The 25,700-nt window shown below is 28.0% G+C and overlaps 1 protein-coding gene across 1 annotated transcript; it reads left to right on the top strand.

Moving 5' to 3' along the window:
- The first annotated feature begins 312 nt into the window (after positions 1-312).
- On the top strand, positions 313-20,490 carry LOC132948924 (organic cation/carnitine transporter 2-like). The gene is made up of 10 exons (XM_061019622.1): positions 313-680; positions 6,131-6,368; positions 7,525-7,631; positions 7,985-8,139; positions 10,519-10,687; positions 10,758-10,887; positions 10,977-11,083; positions 16,170-16,384; positions 18,436-18,617; positions 19,191-20,490. The coding sequence occupies exons 1-10, from the start codon at positions 541-543 to the stop codon at positions 19,365-19,367; spliced, it is 1,620 nt and encodes a 539-aa protein (XP_060875605.1). The 5' UTR covers positions 313-540; the 3' UTR covers positions 19,368-20,490.
- The last annotated feature ends 5,210 nt before the right edge of the window (positions 20,491-25,700 follow it).

The raw sequence follows: 25,700 nt of genomic DNA, 5'->3' as shown, positions 1-25,700 counted from the left end.
TATTTATTATACTGACAGTTTAAAAAAATTATACAAGCCAAATATTCTAATATTTATCAAAACCAACTCGTTTGAGTATTGATTTTAATATGACAAATGTTATGAGTCTCGAGAATTTCAAAATAATGTGATCTTTAAGTATATTAAATATACTTTTTAAATTTTAAAAATTCCAAAACTTAGGTTTTGAACAACTGGACGATTAAAGAAGAAAGGAGGTGAGCATGTCTGGTCATCCTGTATATAACATTATCAGACTTGGTATAAAGTGTAAACCCACTTCGGGTATATATATATCATACATAAGTACTCGTTCGCACTTGTTGCATTTCCGCCACGAGTAGCGGTTATCAACGGCAATTCTTACAGCAGCTACGATCGTCGTCGTACGCACATAGTTCTATACTGTACAAGTATACGACCGTGTATACGACGTTTTCCGCGTCCATCAATTATTTTTTCTTTGGCCGGAGTTTTTTTGGTGTTAGCGTGTTATAAATACGTTGTTTCTCCACGAAAGTCGGCTTGGACTCCATCGAAATGAACATCGACAGTGTGCTCGTCACTGTGGGCATGGGCCGTTACCAGTTCACGGGCTGCGTGCTTTTTGGCCTTATGATCATGTATTCGAACGTGTCACCGGTTACCTACGTCTTCACCGCCGGTGATTTGAAATACAGGTAACCACGCTTGAAATAAAACACAGTTAAATTAATTTATAAAATTACATATTATGCAACCTTTACATTTATACGTTGTATATAAGACGTATAACAATTTAGTGTTCGGATGTTAACTATATAGGTAACAATAGTAAAAAAATTATATTTTTCAAAAAAATAAAATATTAAACACGTTAATCTGGACATTTAGTCCTTCGATTTAATCGTCATTTTTTTAATCTGTAAATAAAACTTTGAGAAGGTATAAATATTTTTTAAGCAAAATTTTTTTTTTATGTACCTTTGTACATTACTTTTTTAATAATTAAATAACACATTATGCAATTAGAATTTAGATAATCTTTATAATAAAATAAAATACCTATGGTATAATTATTACATACATTATAGTGTCTTTAAATTTTTATAATACTAACATTAATATATTATATCACATTATCACCCCCTGTAGGTACCCATAATGTATTTTTGAAATTTTATAAACATATCTTAAAAACTTTCTAAAATTGTATATAATAATAAAAATTTGTGAATACAATAACATGATTATAATATTAAAAATTACCTAAAAATCTTCAAGTTCCTTATAAATATTAAGTTTGATCATATTCACTTTCTATAATTGATATAAGTGAATACCGTATTACCGTCCACATTTCAATATTTTTCCAAAATTTTTCTCGTACATATTATATATGTGCAGGAATATTACATTATATTTTCAGGTAAAAACATTTTCTCATATATATTTATATTATTAATTAAGTTTTCTAATAGGTACCTACGGTAGGCTTAATTGATTATGCCAAAAAAAAACCTAAATATTTTTAAAATTTCATTATGTAGGTATAGTAAAATATATACGCAAAGTGAAAAGTTTAAACTCCATGCGAACAATAATTTTTAAGTTACAAAAAAATAACTAAAATCATTATTTTTGATGAAATATAGGACATACCTATAGGTATAATTTTGGTAAATTTGAAGTTGAAATGTCGCCTATGTATTTTTAATATTTTTTTAATTCTGTAAGAACAACTTACGGAAAACCTTGTAATATGATTTTTTATTCACAGACAAACATTTTATCATTTTATACATTAGGTAGGTCGTAGTTCACAAATTGAAAAAAAATAAAAATAGAAAGACCTAGAAAATGCTTATCATTATTACTGCAAAATCAACTAAATATTAATCAGTAATCACGATATATTATATTCTATATGTATAGAGGTGTTCAAGTGTGCAAATATTTTAACATAAATAAGTTTTTGGACTGGTTACTGATATTTTCACGTAACGTTTTGTGTATTACCGTAGAAACGAATAAAATCTAAAAAATATCTAATACCCAATAGGTAGGTATATATACAATTAATGGTTAATTATTAATTCATATTTATGGTTCATACATTTTCTTCGAAGTGGAAAATGTCGAGTATAGCGTGCTACGTTTGTCATTTTACTATCCATCCCAAACAAAAAAAAATTATCAAACCTAGTATTTATATTTTAAAAACATTATTTTTCATTTTATTAAAAATATTGGTTTCCTACTGATTATGATTTTTATAGGTACATAATGATCGCAAATTTGTACTTCTGATTTTTCTGAAAAAAAAAAATAAGTAGGTATAATCAAACAATTCTGATAAGTTCATAAAGAATTCGACGATAATTGTCTACAAAATTATTAACAATTACTCGTTATGTGAATAATTTAATTGACAAATTGACAATTTAACTTTCAACTATTTAAAACATTTTAGTTTTTTTACAATAAAAATGCTTAAATGTATGCCTGTTCATAGTTTTAAAAAAAATTCGAAATTTCATTTTCCACAGTTTAATAAGTACTGCAGTAGTGGACAGTGGTATAGGTATCAAATGACAAATACTATCAATATATAAACTATAAATACGCTATACGGTTTCAAGCGCATTTATATATTTAAGGTCTGTGAATATAATTAACGAGTGGAGAACGGAGACACACACAACCCGTCTCGTTAAAATTGAGTACCTAGTATAAAATAAATGACATTGGGTAAACATCAAAACCATACTTACGTCTTACTAAGTCTCTACAAAGTTTTACAGGTAGTTATATACACAAACACTCATATACAACCAAACACGTTTAGATTTGAACAGAATCGTTTTCTGTCTAGTGTTTGTCAATTTATTATTACTTTATAAAATAAATTTGATATTATTATTTATAACATAGCCGGACCTCTAGTTCAGGAGCTCCTCGCTGACATTTGAAGTCCTTTATTTCTCATTAATTATTCTTCACTTTTACAACCATAAATATCATGCGTTATATTCAATAATTATAATTTGATATAAATCCTCAACTTAAAAAAAATATAAAAATTCTTTAACCACAGTATTTATCCATCACTGTTTCAGGACGTTTTGTTTTTTCTGTCAAAAAGCTTAAAAATGCAATACAAGTTTCTTTATAAGACATATGTTCTTCTTATATAAGTTTAAAATATGGAGATTATATAATACATATTATGCACCATTTTTTATTTATTAGTGATTGAGATTTAAAATTTGACATAATCAGATATTTAAATAAAAAATAACGATGGCAGTAATTTTGTTGCAATTAAAAAAATATTATTCGTAGAAACTTGTAACTTTTTGTCATAACGTATACCTATATTATTATTTTTTATGTACCTATAGTGAATTAATACTAATTTTAAATTTTTTATACCTACCATAAACCTATTCACACCTAATATAGTAATATATGGTATTTTGGTACTGATGTAGTGATGTACCCATTATAATATGATATACTATTATGAAATATAAAAATTAGTTTAATTTTCTTATAACATATAATTATACCTATTACTTATAAAAAAAAAATAACTTATAGTATAGTATAAATAAATAATAAATATCCTTAGAAATATAGAAGCTGTCACGCGATCTCTGCACAGAATCATTTTTAGTATAGACTAAAGTATACATTATAATATATTTATATCGGTAATAATATTTATCATTGAATTACAATTCTACATGACCATTACTAGGCCTACTCAATATTCAATAATGAAGTACAGTAAATATCTCCTGCTCAACAGCACGAGCTCCCCGATTTTTTGGGCATTAAATTGTAATACTTTTACGATACCAAGCGACTCACAGTCTATGGTGTCGAGTGGTGATAGTGTATTATATTATGTAATAACTAATAACTAAATAGCCAATTGACCACAAATTAATAATATAAAATAATTCTATTTTTTTGGTGCAGGGTTCTAGATCCCTGCATCCTCCTGGCACCGCCTATGTTAAATATTTTAAATATGAAATATAATCTTCTGAGTCTCATTTTCCAATATATATATATATTATGTATAGGCATATGTATTTACATACTCAGCGTTTGGCTCAATCATTTTTTGAACCATACATGTTCATTATATTGCTATTATCATCTACAATATTCGGCCAAAATGCCAAACATAATATTATTACACTTTTAATTTTTAATTATAATATTATAAGTATCGTTAAGTAATCGATTTACCAATTTCCGTGTAAACTTATAACAAATTATTTATTAGCTTATTATACTGGAAAAACTCTACACCTAAAATCATTATAACTCAATAATTATTATACTCTATTATCTATTCTATATAATAGTCATTATATAGTTTAAGTTATTTTATCAGTTGTCAGATAACGCTTTTAGAACAAACTACACCAGATAACTTATTTAACAATTTCCTGAATCTAATAACAATTCCATCATCCTCACTCTTCACTATATGTTAGTTCTTAATATAAATAATATTAGATATAGCATACTTTAGACTTTAGCTTAATATAAAGTTTATTCATTTATTAAGATACTCAACATTTTTTAAAAATGTGAGTACCTAGGCGTTGGTTGTCAGTATATTTATTTTACCAGAATTTAATTTTGATCGAACTTACAAGTCTAAACTTTTTCTATCTAAGCATAGATTGTTATAATTAGAACATTTTCAGTAAATTATTACCACTGAGTATTTAAAATCAAAATGATAAGTTTTTATTTAAAAGTCAAGAGTGTTTATGTGGTTTTAAGTTTTCTAACATATCGGTGGAAAAGTGATTAAGTTATTAAAATAATATTATATTAGAACTTCAATAAATCAAATATGAAACCATATTATTTATGTTTATGTTTTTGTACGTATATAATTATTATGATTGGAGTAGGTGTGTAAATTGTTAATATTCAAGTTCAGTAAAAATGATACAACATTAATCTACTTGTTGAAATTATAATTAAATGTCATTGGATAAATCTAACTATACATGACACGTGAATTCGTGAATACAACCACTCACATTAGACATATAGTCACGTCATATCATCATTACACTTTGGTAGAAGCGGAACAATAAATTATAAGAATTTGTTCTAGAGAGGGACAACGATTAAAAATAATCGTCACTAATAATTAAGAATCATCAAAATTAGAATTTATGATAAAAAAAATGTTTACTTTATTACTGAGACAATTATACTCTGTGAATACTCTGATTTGACAATATAATGAACTCTTAACGACCTCGGTAGTTCTGATTATCCACATTATTATACCTAATTAATTGCGTATTATAGGGAATTTAAATAATTTCGTTTGAATAGAAACCTAAATGGTATATTATATTCAGAAGCTAATCAAAAAAGAGTAAAAAAAAAATGATAACCACTGCGAAAAAATTATTGAAATCGCATGTACAAAAAAATATAATATGAACCGATTACACAGTAAGTTGCCTTAGTCATATTATACTAATTTAAAAATTTTAATAATTCGACAATGTATCATTATTTTAGATCATTGTACCTATACTACCAAAAGGATTGTACCTACTGAAGAATAACTAATTTTTGATACCCATAAAAATAAAATATATTATATTGTTTTATTTTATTTTATTTTAGCATACATTACGGGCGTGAGCCCTATTTACATTTAATATTAATACAAGTAATTACAATAGTGGGATATAACGGTGCAATTTACATAAATACACATATAGATAAATTTATAAATATTTGATTAGGTTTGTGAGATGGTAAAGGAGGGGTCTGAATAAATTGGCAATAGACATACAGCGCCGAAGTGGTTCGTTTCAACCATAGTTAGTGGAGGAGGTAGGTAATTAAAAGTGGTGTGTTGACGGGTGAAGCGAGGGGGGACATTTAAAGTAATGATAAAGAAGGTGTGGTGAGTCAATCTGCCCATTTAATAATTTGGATAGAAATATAAGGTATTATGATTAAAGATTTTTAATACAAACAATAATAAAAAGGGTTAGCGATGTTTTGAGGGTCTGAGTCCTTATACTTAATTTATAAGAATGTTTGAAGTTTAAACTTTGCTGAGATTCATTAAAATCACAAAATGCCACAGGTGTATGGTACCGGGATGTGACTCACCGGACCCGGCCGAACGGACTTACGATCCGGAATGGTTGCGGTTCACGACGCCTTACCGGGAAGACACAGGACTGCCACGCAAGTGTCAGCGGTATTCCAGGAATCCGGCCAACGGTTCGCGGTGCGCGCCTGGTGATTTCGATGGCAACGCGATGGAATTGTGCAGTGACGGATGGGTGTTCGAAGACATCGAGAACACCATCGGCACGGAGGTACATAATAATATTATATATTATGGTTATTATAAAATATAAACTATAATAGTATAATTATTATAAATCTATAACGATAATAATACGGAATATCCTTAAAATTAACTAACGCAAGATTCCGAAGATGAAATGACAAAAATATAATATACCCTATACAGTACAGGGTGCGGTGCCCCTTGAGGATATACCCATTAACCGCAGAGGGGGACTCGCCCCCTGGACAAAAACTGGCTTTTTGCTATTTCACCCATAAACTAAAAAAGTTATTAAAAATCATGAGATTTAATAAAATATTGAAAGGTCCACATCTTCAAAAATTAAACTCTATAAAATGGCTATCTACAATTGTTTCAAAAATTTAAAAGACATTAATCAAATTAAAAAATAAAATATATGTAGTCCTTGTCTCTGTCAGTCTAATAAAAAACAGATTTTTGATAAATGTTAAAGAAGATATCTTAATGAGTAAATCCTCTCGAGGAATCAGGAAATCCTGTATAGCACTGTAGCACTATAATTGCAGTATAGCGAACAAATAAGACATCATAAGACAAAACCCTTATTATGTATACGCAACATACTCGCCAGGCAGGCGGGAGTGTTTCAACGTGTTCACATCATCCCAGGCCACTTCACATACAGGCCTGCTAAACCATAATCCTTATATGTATGTAGTCTATTGTCTATACGTAGATACCTATATTATATGAAATTTTTAAGAAATATGAAAACGATAAAATCTTTATCACAATCACGCGGCGTCGTAGTTGGGCTAAAGTATATGCATGCAATCGTGAATATTTACGGTTTAAATAAATAAAGGAAAAAATTAAAGTTTAATGATGTGCGTTTTAAATACGTAGCTTATAGATTTTTTTTTTTTTTGATCGTTAAACGGTAGTTTAATCAAAAATATTTCAATACATAAAATCAATGAATCGATGTATAAAACCGGTATTAAAAGGAAAGCAGTGAAGCCTACATCGCTGTCTCCACTACACTAAATGAGTCTGTAATCTGCATAATATATTAATATGGTTATACATTTTAACACGTTTATAAGAGTCGTCATAGCCGGACTGTGTCTTTATATAATATTATATTGGTATGCATAATGTATAATATGTATATTGTATTTTCGTGATACGTTGTATAGTTTGGACTTATGTGCGAGGAAAAAAAATGGAAGCTGTCGATGGTGGGCACGGTCAACAACTTCGGTCAGTTTATCGGCATACCTGTGTCTGGAATCATTGCTGACAAGTGAGTGACCAACGTAAATACAAACGTTCAAATCTGGACTATAATTAATAAATACAATATTATCCATACAAATGATTTTTTTTTTACCAACAATGACTTTATTTGTATTATCGCCTCACAAAATGCACCTATCATTACTTAATACTTATACCTTAGTCTTTAGTAAGTGACTTAAAAATATAAGTTATTATACTTACAGGTTCTTGCAAGTTGCGATACACGTGTGAAAATGTTATACCCCAAATATGTAACTCCTGAAGAATTAAAAAAAAATTTTATATACAAATAAAAAATATACTGAAAGTCTGAAAACGATTAATAACTCAGATTATGATAATGTCGGAAATTTTCAGGTTTGGTCGAAAGTTTGCCATGGTTTTTTGTGCTGTTACATCGGCCATAATTTCTATCATTCAGTCGTTTTCGGTCAATTACCAGATGTTCTTGGTTTTGGAATTGTTGACTTCCATCGTTTCTAGCGGTGTTTATACAGTCACTTTCGTATTGGGTAAGAACATTTTTCATATGTATTCAACATTTTAAATTAATAAGAAAAATAAGTTGTGAGCAGTACATTTTGTATGTGTTAACATCTAAACGCTTTTCAGGTGAAACGAATTATATATTATATAAAAAAAACTTTAACAATTACTTATCATTTATTTTACAAAATGTAGTCTTGATCTTGAATTTTGATCAACGATCGATAACGCAGATATTATAGATTTGTGATATTGTCCGTATGCATAGTCAATTTATTTGTCACACAAATTGACTATGCATACGGACAACGAGACATCAATATGGGATTTTAAATGTTCTAGTTTCCGCTGAAAAACTGCGGCGCAATAGTCGTACCACTTGAAGTATAGAAATTTTTGTTCTGTCAAAAATTATGGTAAATCTAAAATCATTTTGAAGGAATGCTGAAAGTTGTTCTCTATCTTGGCTGTTAAAGGCAACGTTAAAGTCTCCACTCAGTACCTATAGGTACCAATATTATAATATTGGTAAAAAGATGATAGTCTTTATTTTAGGACAGGTGATCCTCCCAAACAGCAAATAATATGGTAGAATTAAATAATGAATGAAATCGATAATTTGTTGAATGTGCTGGTTCGTTTAACTATATACAAATACAACCATAGAAATCACTGAAAGTAGGTGCATACATGCAGCCAAGAAGCGGACATCCTCAACAATCTTGTATATTGCAGTGCCCAAACTATTTATTTGACGGTATTATAGTTTATATGATCACGAGTGACGTAATATTATATTTGATTTGGTTCCATTTTGGTATGTAGCTACTGCAGTACTGCACTAGCACGCCTTTTCGTCCATTTAAATTTCAAACTGAACAACTCGGTCAACATATTGAATATCAATGCATTCATTATTGTCAAGCTAAGTCTCAGATAGTTGAATAGCATAAATAGCATGAGAAGCGTATAGACTATAGACATTTAGGTAATTTCATTCTCGATGTCACGGTTATTTGCTCGTAGACTTTGACAATTAAACAAATAAAATGGTAATTTATCTTTTATTAATTAGTTTTTAATTAATTTAAATTATGAATGAGAATACCATTTATGGTTATTTTTTTTTTCAGTTCTCATAAGTCATAACTTGCGTATTACATACCTAATTTTGATTATGATCTGGTTTCCACGAAATTTGACAAAACTATTTTTCGTTACTGTAACGCGTTTTCACTATATAGTTTGCACAAATTACTACAGCCCGTAATTTTCTAGGAGGAGGTGCGTATAGATGTTCAGATATACAAAATAACACGTAGATTTTTTTTGCTTAATACGACATATTTGTAATTAATTTAATTAATTAAATAATTGTACACATTGATTTCATTGAATTAATAAATAGTATCAGGACACAGGACCTATGTCGCCTTACCCTTGAGCCGGGTCTGAATAGTACATAAATTGTCTATAATAATTTTTTTTTAAAGTTAGGTACAACCGTTATTACCAAATAATAAATTAATATAATTTATTACTATTCATATTGATTGTAGACGGTCATGTCTACAACTGACTACTAGTAATGTAAATATTATGTAATAGTCTGTTGTGTGTAGAACTAATAGTAGGTACCTATAAAGTTATAATTTAACAATTTACATTATACTCGTACAAATAGGTATTACTTTGTAGTTTGTACCTTGTACGTAAAAATGTTTTAATATTTAAATGCAAAACTAACAATGCAAATATTAAAAATACATAATTATATTAAAACTGAAATAAAGTTTTCTTTTGAATTGTTTATTAACAATACCTTTCTGTTTAAAACAGTATAATACAAAGAAACATTGACAGCCTGTGGCTGGCATGGGTGGATGCACCACACCCCCCTTCGAATTTTTTATTGGTGATGTCTTAATGACGGTTATAACTTATAGCCTAGTATAGGCAGTATAGGTATAGGTATATCAGTATATGTAATACAATAATATAGTATTTAAATAGCTTCCCCCCCCTTGATTCAGCTCCAGCTACGCTACTGGACAGCCCGTATACTGATAAATTAACTTTAAAATAGTAAGTAGACTATTTTAACCTCATAAAAAAATAACGGTTTAAATAATTAACGGATAAATTTAAAAAATGGTTTGATTATGTTAACTAACGATTAAATTAAACTGAAACAGTGAAACCCCGAGGATTTAAGAAACATGAGTTTTAATTTTCTATGTCATCAAAAAGGTTCTAAAATTAGTAAAATTGAATGAAACTACTTTATTATTAAAATATTCAAATCTACAATCACATAACATCATGTATGCTATTAAGACGTGTATTAGTTTATTATTGTCGGGTACCTATCTATAATATAATGTGTTTATAATGTCACATGTCAGCGATGGAGTTGGTGCTTCCTAATCACCGAGTACTATACTATTCGATTCTGGAATGTTTCTATCCCATTGGTGCCATATTGGTGGCTTTTATCGCCAGCCTAGTGAAAGACTGGAGGCTTTTGTTGCAGATAGCCAACATCCCGGGACTGCTGTTCTTGTCATACTTTTGGTTATTATCTTGGGATTAATTTTGTTTAACGTCAATTAATACAATATTACTGTTATTTTCTCATACATAGGCTAACGGAAGAATCGATGAGGTGGTTGGAAATGCAAGGCAAACACGACAGAGTGATCGACGTGCTCAAGAGAATAGCTGGTATAAATAGAAAGTCTTTACCTGTACTACGTCCTAACGCACAAATAGAGGTTATTTTCTGATTGTTTGCTAAAAAATTACTTACCTAGTATTAATTTTATTGTGATAAAAAAAATTTATAAAAAATATTTTTATACAGACGACAAATTACGACGACGATAACGACGCAAAATACGTCAATATCCTAAAAGACGTGATCGGCTCACCAACAATATTATTTAGATTGATCAGATGTTCACTCGTGTGGTAAGATATCACAAATTAATTAAAAAATTTTACGTTTCAAAAAAAAATGCCTACATGAAAGTCAAATTACATTTTTATGTGCGTTTGAAGTTCATATTTTTAGAACATTGGATATTCACTCGATTTCTCATGTAGCAATTTTCTTATTTTATTGTAATTTAAAAACAAATAACTATATAGATGCATGGTCATTTTACTGAATGTTTATATTCCCATTTTCTATACACCATACAATTTGGAAAATATTTTAACTTGTTTTGAGCTATTTACGGACAATTTCAATTTAGTTTTTTTTCCTGTGCTTTTGAAAACAATTAAGAATTTTTACTTTTGACCTCCCAAAGTATCAACTACATTCACTTTCTTATCAGAAATAATACTGCTGTAGATAACCCAAGCCTTTTACTGTTTTAAAATGTGATGACAGACACAAAAAAAAAATTAAATAAAAAAAACCCACATCATTGTAAAATCAATACATTTATTGCTTCGCTCAGAATCTAAAATTGGAAACTGAAAATTTCTGTAAACAGTTCAAAACAAATCAAAATATTTTGAAAATGTTATCATGTATAGAAAATTTTATTTTAAATAACCAGTGAAAATTTCATGCATATAACGGTAGTTTGTTTGAGAGTGACGCTAAAAACCGAAATCGATTTTGTCGAAAACCGATTTTGCGTAAAAACTCCTGGTTTTCCTTAATTTTTACGTTGTTTTTCCCGAGGTATTGAAATCTATAAGGGATTTATTAATTTTGACCTCCTTAAACAAGATACTGTTCAAGAAAATCGCTTAAATCGCTCCGCTCAGAATCTAAAATCATAAAATTTAAATTGTATGTGGTTTATTACAAAACACCAAACATTTCAAATACAGTTATACAATGTTGTTTATATTTTTAAAACTGTAATCTGATAGGTGGTTAGTATATTTTGTTTTACTTCGGGATAAGTTCTATTGAAATCTGATGTTCTTATTTTGAAATATGTATTTGTATTTTGTATGAAACATTTTTAAAACTTCATGATAACAATTTGAGTTGAATTCGGAATTGGAAACTTTCACAAACGTTTGTGCTAAAGTTATCAGAATTAGCCGTAGCCAAAATACTAAGACTTTAGGGGGAAGGGGAGCACGTGTAAATGATCCTCTATGTAATCAGTTCCTAAATAATCACAAAATTCGTTTATTTTATTATGTTCTGGTTTTCCAGCCACGAAATTATCTACAAAACAATCTCTAACTTTGCTTGGATTAAGTAATCCCTAAAAAAGTAAACCCTAAAAATAGGTATCCCCATATTTCTGTTCTCGAAAAAATATTAATTGCTTGGTGTATTGATATCTCAAAATATAACACAAATTTATTTAGCTTGCGGCTTTATTCTAATTGTATTATTATTTTAATAATTCAATACAACATGTTTTTATTGCTTAATCCGGTAAAAAGTAAAACATCATTGAAATATAAATAGTAAACACAAATTTTAAACCATGTATATACATATATTAATACTATAAGTGTAAAATGTTTATCGCAATAATTAAAAGTACAATTCATATTATTTATAATTTTATATTATAATTATAATTGATAATGATATAATTATACTAATTGTTTATACATAGTTTAGATTATGTTAATGTTGTTTAAGTAATGCATTTAATTTTATCGCCGTGTAGAAACTATAATGTATTAGGTAATTGTTAGGAACTATAGGAACTTACATATTAGACGACCGTTTACCTTTGTAAAATGTAATCATTGTAATTGGGTATTTGTAACTGGGTTTCGTGTGGAAAATGATTAATGCACTTAAGAGTATGGAGTAATAAATTAAAAAATATGGATCCCATGTATATAATGGAACGATATTTTGTAAGAAAGATGAACCGGATAAAAATATAAAAGTAATATGTACTGCAGATTTAAACTTCAGGTTTTTTTTAAAATATTTAAGTCCATAATTACGGTATATTATTTTGTATATTCAATATTCATAAGCTATAACTATCTATTAATCACTTATAAGAGAAGTGTTGTTTATTTATTGTTCGGTGGACTACTTATTTTTTACTTAATAATATTTGTAGTTAATTTACATACTATATAATTACGTCATATAATAATATTCTATTAATTAGGTCAGGTAATCTTGTACACAAACAACAAAACATGCTAATCAAGCATTTTGTGTCTTTATTTTTAAAGTATTATCTATAAACTATAACAAATTAAAAAATTAAAACATACTAAATAAATTACTATTTGTACGTATTCATATTTTAGAATTGTTGCAACTGAAACATACTTAGTCTATGTCTGGAACAATAAATTATTAATCTTCCCTTGATAAATTACTTACTTATATAAGCCATAACTAGGTTTAAGTAAATAAAAATATACCAATACATATAACAAATAATAGGTATATCGTAAATGTATTCCTGATTCTCTTGTTGACAATGTCTAATAATATTTTTAGAATCAATCTTCCAATGACTTTGCTAAATATATTATGATTTTGAAGGTGCATTGGAAAAATATGGATTGCTATTTAAATAAATCAATTATAAAATATTAATACAACCATAACTCGGAATTTTTGACACGGAGAAATTCTTTGAAACTGTTGGACACTGTTATATAACTAAGAAATAATCTTTCAGTGGTACACATAACTGCATTAGTGTAAGGCGCAAGCTATCAGGTCTTACTGTATAGCCCAGTAATTTCTTTCTGCAGATACTCAATTGATCGCAGTTCCAGCCACCTCACAAAATGTATTTTTGATTTTTGGTAATTTTTGGTCTACCTTCTGAAAACTGGATGTATGGTCACTCTTTTAAATATACGTGTGCCAAGCCACAAACATGGTTTAATGGTTTATATAGCATTATATACATATTAAAAAAAAAAAATAAAAAAAGTGGGTAAGTGGATGTCACTCTGCTGTACAGTATGTGGAGCCTTTTTTTCAATTTCCAATCCTTAGCTATAAAAATTGAACATTTTATAAATTTTCAACTACAAAATAATTATTAAATTATAAATTTGATAAATTTTGTCAAAATTTGAACTTTAAATGCTTATAAAAAAAAACAATGACTAAGGATTTTTAATTTTTTTCATCTGCCTTTGAAACAATAACCTAGGAGCCTTCTGTTAAATTTTCAAGCTTTTTTACCAAACAGATATAATTTAATTGATATTTATAGAAAAAAAAACTAAAAATAATGGAAACTGAAAATGTCCGTAAACAGCTCAAAATAAGTCAAAATATTTGGAAAATTTTATGGTGTATAGAAAATGCGTATATAAACATTCAGTCAACATTTCATGTACCTACGATCATTTGTTTTAGAGTTGCACCAAAAACCAAAATCGATTTTCTCAAAAACAGATTTTGCATAAAAATTCCCGTTTTTCCTTAATTTTTCTTTTGTTTTCACATCGCTTTTGAAAACTACTATTTTCACTTTTGACCCCCCCCCCAAAGTACCAACTAGATTCACTTTCCTATCAGAAAAGTTACTGTTGAAGAAAATCTAAGCACTTTTACTGTCCTAAAAGGTGATGACAGACACAAAAATAAAAAAAAACACACATCATTGTAAAATCAATGCATTCATCGTTCCACTCAGAATCTAAAAAAACACACATCATTGTAAAATCAATATATTCATCGCTTCGCTCAGAATCTAATATGCCGATGAGTCTTATTGAATTGTATATAGTTTAACAATTATAATAATGACGGAGCAATGGCTATATAGGTATATCTGACTATAATAGGTCTAACCTTACCCAATATAATTTACCAAACTGTACTACCTGCTGGTATGTTCAATTCTTCAAAATTAAATCAGAACAATAGAACGATAGCTTTTATTAGCAATTGCATTGCAAGTAATTTATTTAAATAATTAAATACCAACTCTACGTCTACTTTAGAAATTGCTGAATAGATAGGAAATTTTAATTTTACAGTTTATGAAATTTGTAGACCACTCCAAGTTGACACAAACTCTTTTTTTAAAAGTTTGCAAAGAATCTTCTACGCCGAGCGTTGCAAAAAATTGCATTTCATTGTCAAAATGTGTTATGCAATGTGATATAAATATTGATATAAGGACTTATATTAACATCTTGGACTGCAATGGCTATCTACATTTAATAAATGTATAGTATAGTTTTGTTAGGTAGTCTGTAAAACCAGATTAAAAGAGAAACAGGACAACAGGAGGATCATATTTAAATCCCGTAGGCACTTGTGAATCCTAAATCATTAATAATAATGTTTGAATATTTATTAAGCATACCTCAATAACTGGCCATTTCACAATAGTCAAATAGTATAAATTTTGTAAAATGTGACACCATTTCACAATCGTAAGTAGTAACTAACAAAATTAAAAACTGGAAATAATCCATCTAAACAAAAAAAATAGTACAACTTGATCACACTACATTTTTTTCAGATATTAATTAATTATGGTTGATCCTTATTAACTAATGAAACAGTGATGCCAATTCAGAAACTTAAAAGTGTATTGATATTTTAAAAAGTGAAGTAAATAATTGTAGTAATGAAAAATATATAATCAAAACCTATTGAAAAAATTGAACCCTGGGCAACCACTGCGGTTATTTGATCAATTCGTTATAGAGATAAATTACACATATTTGTAAACAAATATCCTATAGTCTAAATTATAAATTAAAAAAACATAATTTGAAATATATAGATATCCTGACTTATACAATAAAACTCCAAAAACAAATTCTTATAAATCTTACACAACTATTTGGTGATTTAAAATAGGAAAGGAGTCAGGGAATGAAAATATATTGGTAATCACTAGTCACATTCGTCTATATTTACTGAAAACAATATACAGTATATATATTTTAGACTCCATTACCATTCAAAAGTTTTTACGAGACGGTCAATTTGTTGTTTTATATTTTAAGTTACGTTTTGATTGGATTACATTATCGTATTATAAGAACGACCACCTAATATAAACAACTAGGATAACGCAGTAATTACACATATATTTTATTATTTTTACTTACGCAGGATAGCGATAACGCTAGTATACTACGGGCTGACGATATGCGCGGCTGACATCGCCGGTGACAAGTATCTGAACTTCTCGTTGGCATCGTTCGTCGAGATTCCTGCCTGCCTGTTAAACTGGTTAATTATGGAAGGGTTGTCCCGAAAAATGTCGTTGTCCTGCATGTTCATCTTGAGTGGTTTCACCAGTGTCCTATACAACTTAGTTCCGGACTGTGAGTATACCTAAAACCTAAATTCTATGTTGAAACTTTAAAGTACTTATACCTCCAGACCTCCTAATTTATACTTAATCGTCTTTATTGAAATTTATAATATATTACATTGGTATATAATTAAACAGTCTGCTTGGTTCCTATTTATTTCTGCCAAAAATAATATTTTAACAGGAAAAACTATTATAATTTATAAGGTCTACATACCTAATACAATATCTACATTCTACACTTTACATCAACCTGGTGTAAAATACCTAGATCATAATGGTAACTGGACAAAAAAGCCATGGACAAAAAAGCCATGGACAAAAAAGCCACGGATTTATATTTGTGCTAAAACAATAAATTTAATACAATGTATTATTATTTACTTTAAAATTTAATGCAATTAAAACCATCTAAAAAAGTTAAAATTTACAATTTAAAATTTTGTCAGTTTTCAATTTTTTTAGTTTTTTTTTCTATAAATATCAATAAAAATTTTTTTGTTGGGTAAAAAAGCGTGAAAATTTAATATAAGGCTCTTGATATATCGTTCTAATAGCAGTTGAAAAATATTAAAAATACATAGGCACAATTTTTTTTTATAAGGATTTAAATTTCAAATGTTGACAACATTTATCAAATTTATAATTTATTAATTATTTTGTAGTTAAAAATGTATAAAATGTTTAACTTTTATGGCTAAGGATTGAAAATTTAAAACAAGGCTCCACGTAAATAGGTTATATATTAATTACTTTATTCACAATAATATCATCAAATATACTTGGTAATATCATAGGCTGACTGACCGTTTTCGCTCAGAATCGTTTTTCTTATACAATGATATTAAATCATTGAATTCAAATTTAACACCATCCATTACAGTGACCCACTTGTAACCTACTGTACAGCAGAGCGACATCCACTTACACACCTTTTTTTATTAAAAATTAAAAAGACAGGTATTTGGGTATTTTTTTCACATAGTTTATTGTGAAAAATATTTCGCTTATTTTTAGCTATAACCTTTTTAAATTATATTAATTGTATTAAATTTTAAAATAAATAATAATAAATTGTATTAAATTTATTGTTTTAGCACAAAAATAAACCCGTGTCTTTTTTATCCGTGGCTTTTTTGTCGGTGGCTATTGCCTATTTTATCCTAGATTCGATCACAGTATAAAGAGTAATATTACTTTTAATACTGTAATTCGATCATAATATAAGGTTATTATGTAGTAATATTATATCATGGTAATTGGTAAGTATATAAGGTTTCCGCTATCGAGTAAATAATGTTCAATGAGCAAAATAATTATTCCGTATATTTACACATAAACTAAAGAATGACAATATTGTTTTGTGTAGCAACGCCTTCATGATATTTCTTTCAGCTTAATCATTCAATTCAATCACTATTACAGTGGTAATATCTTTATATCTACAGACTGCGCTGAATAATTTTAAATTATTAATTATGATCCATAGGGTACCTAATACATTTTAGAAACCAGGTAAAATATTAAGTTTGAGGACAGAAAAATCTAACCATTTTAAAACGAAGCATGCATCTACATGGTTACTTGAGAGTTTATATCATACATTATATTACAACTAAGGCTCAAAAGTTAAAGAAGTTGCATATTATTCTATAATATGCCATCGATTTATGACAGACCAATCTTAAAATCCATTCTATACAATTATAAAATGCATATTTTTGCATGTACCTACCTATTTTATCAGTTTTAGGGAAAAAAGTGCACCTAAATTTCTTGGTTTTTAAACTGTACCTAATGGCATAAGTATTTATTTTTTTTAATCAATATGTAGTATAATTATTTACTTATATTTTGAATAGGTACCTAATTGCATATCTCACACTTTTTATGTGCATATATTTTATTGATTTTAACTACTATAACTTCTGAGCCCTATAATATTTATGAGTTATGATTCGTTATGAGTTTATGATTTATGACGTTATACAATACCTACATATCTATACACATTATTATAAGCTACATTATTATTTTTGTTTTTTTTTTTTTTCAAAACAGCATTCCTTCTAATAAAGTTATCGATATTCTTGATTAGTAAGCTTGCAATATCCGTCGCATTTTCCGTCATCTACATGCTGACGGTGGAGATATTCCCAACCAGAATGCGAGCGACCCTGTTATCCGTGTGCTCTATGATCGGTCGAGTCGGATCCATGTTGGCGCCACAGACCACGCTTATGGTATGTAAAACGTCACACTATACATTACGCTAACGATTTTTCCGAAACGGTCATAACGATCGGACTTTGAGAGGCCTGTAAACTTAATACTTATAACTTATGACTCATAAAAATATCCTATATATTGCAACCGTTTTATTAGGATCGCGCGTCGTTGTGGTATAATTATTACATGAAAATAGTATGTTCTTGTATCTGTCGTTATCTTAAATTGAATTGCCCACGATATCTCCTTACAATGTAATCAAAAATTTAAAAAATAATGATCCAATTTCTTCCAAAAACCTCCATTGAAGTTGATGATCGGAGCATTTTTTCTAATAGAAAATTCGAGAAGTTGAAGTTGTACAAACATTTTTAAATACCTCACCTAAACGTCTAGAGTAATTAGACTAGACAAAACACAAAAATAATTGTAAATAAGTAAAAAAAAAAGGCAAGATAATATCATTAAAAAAGTTACGTCGTCGACATGGGTTTCATCATTGCCATCTCAATTTCTGTATACAGTATAATATGCTTTTTGGTTCACGATTCACCTCATTACCGACTTATTTTAAAAACCATTTTCAGGCTGAATACTTTGGCAGTTACGTGACCATGCTTGTGTTTGGTGTGACGGCGCTTGTGGCCGCCGGGATCACCATGACTCTTCCGGAAAGCAAAAACATCAAGTTGCCCGACACCATCGTCGAAGCCGAACGGATCGGGATTGACCGTCTGCTACCAGATAACATCGAAAACTCTTAGTCCTACAATAGTAGTATTAATAATAATATTTTTTACGCACCCGCAAAACGTATTTATAATGTGCGCGTCCCGTACGAGAACGCCACGCAGGGTGGTTTTCACGAATGTTTTCCAATTAAACATATATAAATAGTATATTGTTTAATATATACGATGTTTTTAATTAGTTTATCGTTACGGGACACCCCATATACGTAATAAAAAAAATTGTTAGTGCTCTTCCCAGCCTTTCGTGACAAATAAGTTTCGACGTTTCGCGTGCACATATAATTTTCCAACTACGCCATTAAAAAATGTGTAGAAAATAAGAGCATAATTATGGTGAGACAGGTCTGTGTACCCCATCAAATCGATATTCCGAAAAGAGTGCAGTGATCTTTCAATTCATTTTTCTTAATCAGAGAACCATGCTTTCGAAAATAATACATCATTATTCTGTTTATATTGTATATGTGTATCTAATATAAATATTATACCAGTAAAATATATTTCCGTTCGTAACAGTAGATATAGGGTGATTCACCAGGTATTTTATGTATACCTTGAGCAGTGACCAACATATTTTTAAAATACTTAAATTGTTTATACCATTTCAGAAGTATCATGTGTAGATACAAATTACAAACGTATTTTTTTCAAATAAGAACCAACTTTTTTGACTGTAAATTATTGTTAAGCAGATATTTTTTATTTATTACTGTGGATGAATCTAAATTCAAATTTAAACAAGTAAATTTTCTACTCTACCTATGAGTGATTAAAATATATGTATCAACCTTAAATGGATAATAGTTCTTAATAATTATTTTACAAAAACATAAATATGAGTAATATTCAGTATATTATGAAAATAGAGGAGTCATCCTAATAATAGCACTGATTAAGTACTTAATCAATGGTATTAGTAATTAACTATAATTAAACAATTATGAACACTTTTCACGCATGACACATAGGTGTATTAAAGAACTTTTTAACTTATATCCATTATAACTATTATAAATTATAATAACTATATTATAAGTTGTTTATAATAATATACATATATTATAACACTGTTTCTTTTAATATTTTATTATGTACATATAAATATAAATATAAGTATACAAATTGAGTTACCTAATTACCTACTTTATTTTTAATTATAATATAATATCGTTCCAGTGGTTAAAGTGGGAAAAATGTTGAGGGGGGACTAACCTACCAAAAATTGAGGAGCGTTCCCGAGTTCTTTCAAAGTCTATATCCAACCAAACTTTTTAAAGAAACCCACTACCAACTAGGTATAATTTGTTTCTTTCGCACACCTTTGTAATTTGTTCATAAAAAGTTTATGTCAATAGTATGCAAAATCAAATTTTCTCCTAAGGAAAATGATTTAAAACATATAATGCCTGCTAAGTAAAAAATAAATTGCAATTCATTGCCTAAAATGTGTAAAAAAAATAATATGTGTTTACATTTTAATTTTAAACATTTCATTAAAAAAACAAATAAAAAATAATTTATAGTAAATATAACTATTCATTCACCTTTATTAATAAATTACTAAAATTTAGTAGCGTCCCCCCGGACTTTGGAGACTTAAATTAGAGGGGACGCATAATCTTACCATAAATAAAAAGAGGGATCCGCCCCCCTCCGTCCACCCACTTTAACCACTGAAGGAACATAATTTTAAATAGGTATAAAATTTGTTTTGTTGCTTTAACTGTATAAGTATTATTGATCTACCAAATATGCAACGAATTTCTGCTTTTTATTGTTTTTATTGCTGTAGTGTACAATAGTTTCTAATTAAATGTGTAGGTATTATTTTATATTTATATTATACATTTCTAGTATTGCTTTTATCCTATTAAATTATGAAATTATAAAGATGAAAATGTTTATCTTCGTTTAATTTTGTACCTACAGTAGGTAATGTACTATTGTATATTTTTATATATTCATTTTTTAATGGCCCCCGTAAACATAGATTTTTGAAGGGAAAAACGCATAAACCCCCGGTAAAATATACTATATAATTACTTCTATTTAAAATTGTGTAAAAAACAAAATAACAAAGTCATATTATGATTTATTGCGCTCTCATAGGTAAATGTCGTATAAGTTTTTGTATTTGTATACCTACATATTACAAATAAATACATAAAATAATATAGGTACCTACCTATCCATGTATGTAATATGTAAAATACTACAATGTACCTATTAAGTACCAACGTATTTAAATATTGTCTATTATCTACATTAAATTGCATTAATTATTTACTTATGTATATAGCTACCTAAACATGCCATCAAATGGTCATCACTTCACGTAATTTCTATTTTTAAATATAAAAATGTATATTTTACTTATCAAATTAATGTGCCTTAATAAAATACAAAAGACATATTAACGTGAGAAATTTTGAGTGTGCAGTATAAATTTCTAATACGTGTCAGTTATCTCAAATTCTCGACTACCGGAAATTCCTATACATATTATCTCTAGGTAAGTACTATAAATAATATATTATTCTATATAATTGTATAGAATAAAATATTTCAAAAATTAATAATTTTAAAAAACGTTCTTCAAAATAAAAATTCATCATGTTCAGTAAAAAGAATTGTGTATCCAAGTTTATCTGATTAATTATAAAATGTTGTAAAACGTAGGTGATTATAAAAAATTTCGAGTATTTCAAAATTTTAAAGTACATAAAAATTAAACGTCATTGTAACAATAACTTAAAGAACCATAAATATTCTATTTTAATAAGTAATTATAGATTGGATTTACGTATTTTTAAATACATACGATGAATTTTAAAAATTACTTGATGTACCGACATAATCATAATGTAATAAGTAACTAGAAACTAATGAAGAAATAATTAAATAAATAATAAATATACATGAGTCATAACCAATGTCCAATTATGGTATTTAGGTAGTTATAATAAGTAACATTTAAAATGTTTTATTGTTTATTCAACTCAAAGTCCCACCATATTTGTTCTTTCCAGCTATTCAAAAAAAAAAAATCAGATTCTTTACTTCTATTTTCTATTATTATTCTAATTTTTCAAATAATTATGGTAATTTCCATTGATAGTTTAACTATTTTTGTGTTGTTTTAAACTATTGAAATAGTTTTAAAAATATTAAGTTATTAATTTCCAAAAAATATTCATCAAATTGTTTTTTACTACCTAAAATAGTATATACTTTTATACTATTATTCTATTTGTATTTATTTGTGTGCAATTGAACAATACATAATCTTATACAAACAGAACTGGAAATTAACAATAGTTTCATTATAACAATTTTAATTTGGGTTCTATTACTGGATGGCCTCTCACCTCGTATTTTTATAGTAAAAAAAATCATGTTTAAAAAAATTCCTTGTATTAATTTATCAAATAAATAGTTTTTTAAGAAAATATACACAGGTAAACCAAGTTATTTTTTTTGTAAAATCAACGATATCCTATAGAATATAGATATTTCAAACTAGAATTAGGTTAGCCTTATTAGTAAAGTTATTCGTGAATATTTTATCGCATTAGTTCGTGGTTTTCTTATCATATTAAGTGTCATTCCTTATATTTTTATACTCATGTACACTAAAATAAGACATTTTATTTTTTAGATAATTTTCTTAATTTTTAGGGTATTTTAGAGTTTTTTGGAAACAAACTATGAATTTTAAATTTTAATAGATTCTTGCAGGATACTGGGCTACTCGTAATTCGTATTATATTATCGGACAATTATAGTTGAAATGTCAAAACCTAGATGGCTAGATAACGAGTCTAGGCAATGCGTGACGTACCTATAGGGTAAAAGTCGATGAGATCTAGCTATCTGTACACATTTTTAAAATTTATACTAATACTACTAATACTTATTTAAAATATATTTTCTAAATAAAAAATTGTATTTTTAATATATTTAAAGTAATTTGTATAATGCATTATACTATTATATATTTATGTTATAATTATTATTATAGGTAATAGGTACCTAATTATTTAAATTAGACTCTAAAAGTCTTTCTAGTGATTTTTACATTTTTTGAGATTTTTTAGGGCATTAAAATCCCAGCCCTATTAATGACTAATGAATAATTAAATGATACAATTAAATAATATTTAAGTTCAAAAATGATATTAGATTTTTCTGTTTTATTTAGTTATATGGGTAGTTATTAAAGTCAGTGCAACCTTATTTTTATTTATTAGTCTTGTACTGACCTTATTGAATATTTAGTATTATAGGTTATTTAGTTTTTCATAGATTTTGTTTTCGGTAATTAACATTGGTAAGTTACGATTGATAGCTGATATTATATCCTTTTCGCTTTTTCACTTTTTAATCAATACCTATAGGTACTTGAAGTAGTTGTATTTTTTTTTCATTCACACTTTTTGTGATTGCACGGAGGTCGTCAATAGTTCCTACGGTAATTGTTATATTTTTCTGTTGTACTAAAGTCACCGTGTAATATGGATGAGATTTCTGCGCGAAGTTCTGTGTAATTTGTTAAATTTATTACAAATATAAGAGTACATTTTTTATTGCTAATTTTAGTTTCCATGGGTTGCTGCTAATTGGTATAGGTTGAGTTTGTTTTTGATTTATTTGTGAATTTTTAATGGGAGTGAAGTGGTTTGGTGTAGAAAATAATGGATTGTTTTTTGACGGATTGACGAGTTTACCTAATAGTTTTTCTTGGTGATCTAAATTCTGTTTCGGAGTTGGGAGGAGGTGATTCGGAGTTATATTAAATCAGATTTTTTAATAAAGAGTGGAAGGACGACCTTGCGATACTTAGTTAGGTTTACCGAGTATTATTAATGTTTTACTTACTACTTAGTATGAGGTTTTTAGTAGTTGATGATGAGCTCATTATAAATTGCGTGTGTAAAATGCGTTAAATGGGCTTATCGCCCGGGCGTAGGCAATAGTTTTATCACGATAATGTTAATTGAGGTTTGCACTTTGGGTCATAATAATATAATGATGTTATACGTAACCAGAGATAAGCATGATAGTACTGTAGTAGTAGTCACTGTTTACTACTATCCAGAGCTACAAAACCTATGCACGGAATTTACGGGCATATGTAATTATAACAACCCAAACAAATAAAAATGTGATTTTTCATTTGCACGTTGCACCACTTCTAAAAACTAATTTTGGTTATTTGCAGATACAAGGGCATAATGTAATATTATAGGGCAATTTTGAGACTATAAAAACTGTAGTTTGCGTTACTTTAAAATAATTATTTTACTTTCTTTTTATTATATTATTTATATTATTTATATTATGTATTTTATTCATCAACCAAGTTCATTTTAATAGATACATTATAAATATTATTACAAATATTAAAATATGCATAAAGTAAAATAAAAAGGTAATCTTATAACGAATTGTAATTTTAGGTATACGTACTATATGTATGAAATATGAGTACCTTCTATTTCACTATTTCAGTTAATAAAATATGTAAAAATCGGAAATATTATATCAATTTATATGACCAATATAACACATTGTCCATACGTTCATATTATTAATAGCCCACGTTATTTATTCACGTGTTATGTGCTATAACTGATGTGAGCCCGCTAAATGTATACCAATGATTAAAATCCTTGCACATATCGTGTCATTTCGTTTTCTCATGCAGATTACCAAAATTAATATTTAGATGTGGTGCAAATTACATGTTATTTTAGATTCCGAGTGGAACGATGAATGTATTGATTTTACAATGATGTGTGTTTTTTTTTTGTGTGTCTGTGTACACGATAAGTAGTCGAAATAATTATTGGATTTTCAACTTCAGTATCTTATTCGATGGGAAAGTGAATATCGTCGGTGCATTTAAAATTTCCAAAAGTTTTCAAAAGCGCCGGGAAAAACAACATAAAAATTAAGGAAAAACGGGAATTTTTAAAAATGCTGAATTCGCTCAGAATCGTTTTTCTTATACAATGATATTATATCATTGAATTCAAATTTAACACCATCCATTAGTGACCCACTTGCAACCTACTGTACAGCAGAGCGACATCCACTTACCCACCTTTTTTTATTTTGACGCTGATTGGGCTGATTACAGTATTACATACGCACTTAAATGTATCTATTGGTGGCGTAAATTACAAATACTAAAATTGGTATTTACTCTTGAATTGACATGTGGTGTCTACAGTGTAGAGGCACGTAACAAAATAGAAATTTAACATTACACCCTAACCCTCGTGGCCTCACATCATATAACGCCAATTGCGCAGTAGACTTTTGCAGAAATATTAAAATAGT

Source organism: Metopolophium dirhodum, chromosome 7 (assembly GCF_019925205.1).
Source record: "Metopolophium dirhodum isolate CAU chromosome 7, ASM1992520v1, whole genome shotgun sequence".
Taxonomy (NCBI): domain Eukaryota; kingdom Metazoa; phylum Arthropoda; class Insecta; order Hemiptera; family Aphididae; genus Metopolophium; species Metopolophium dirhodum.
Note: the sequence above shows the minus strand (reverse complement) of the source record. Positions and strands in the feature narration are given on the sequence as shown.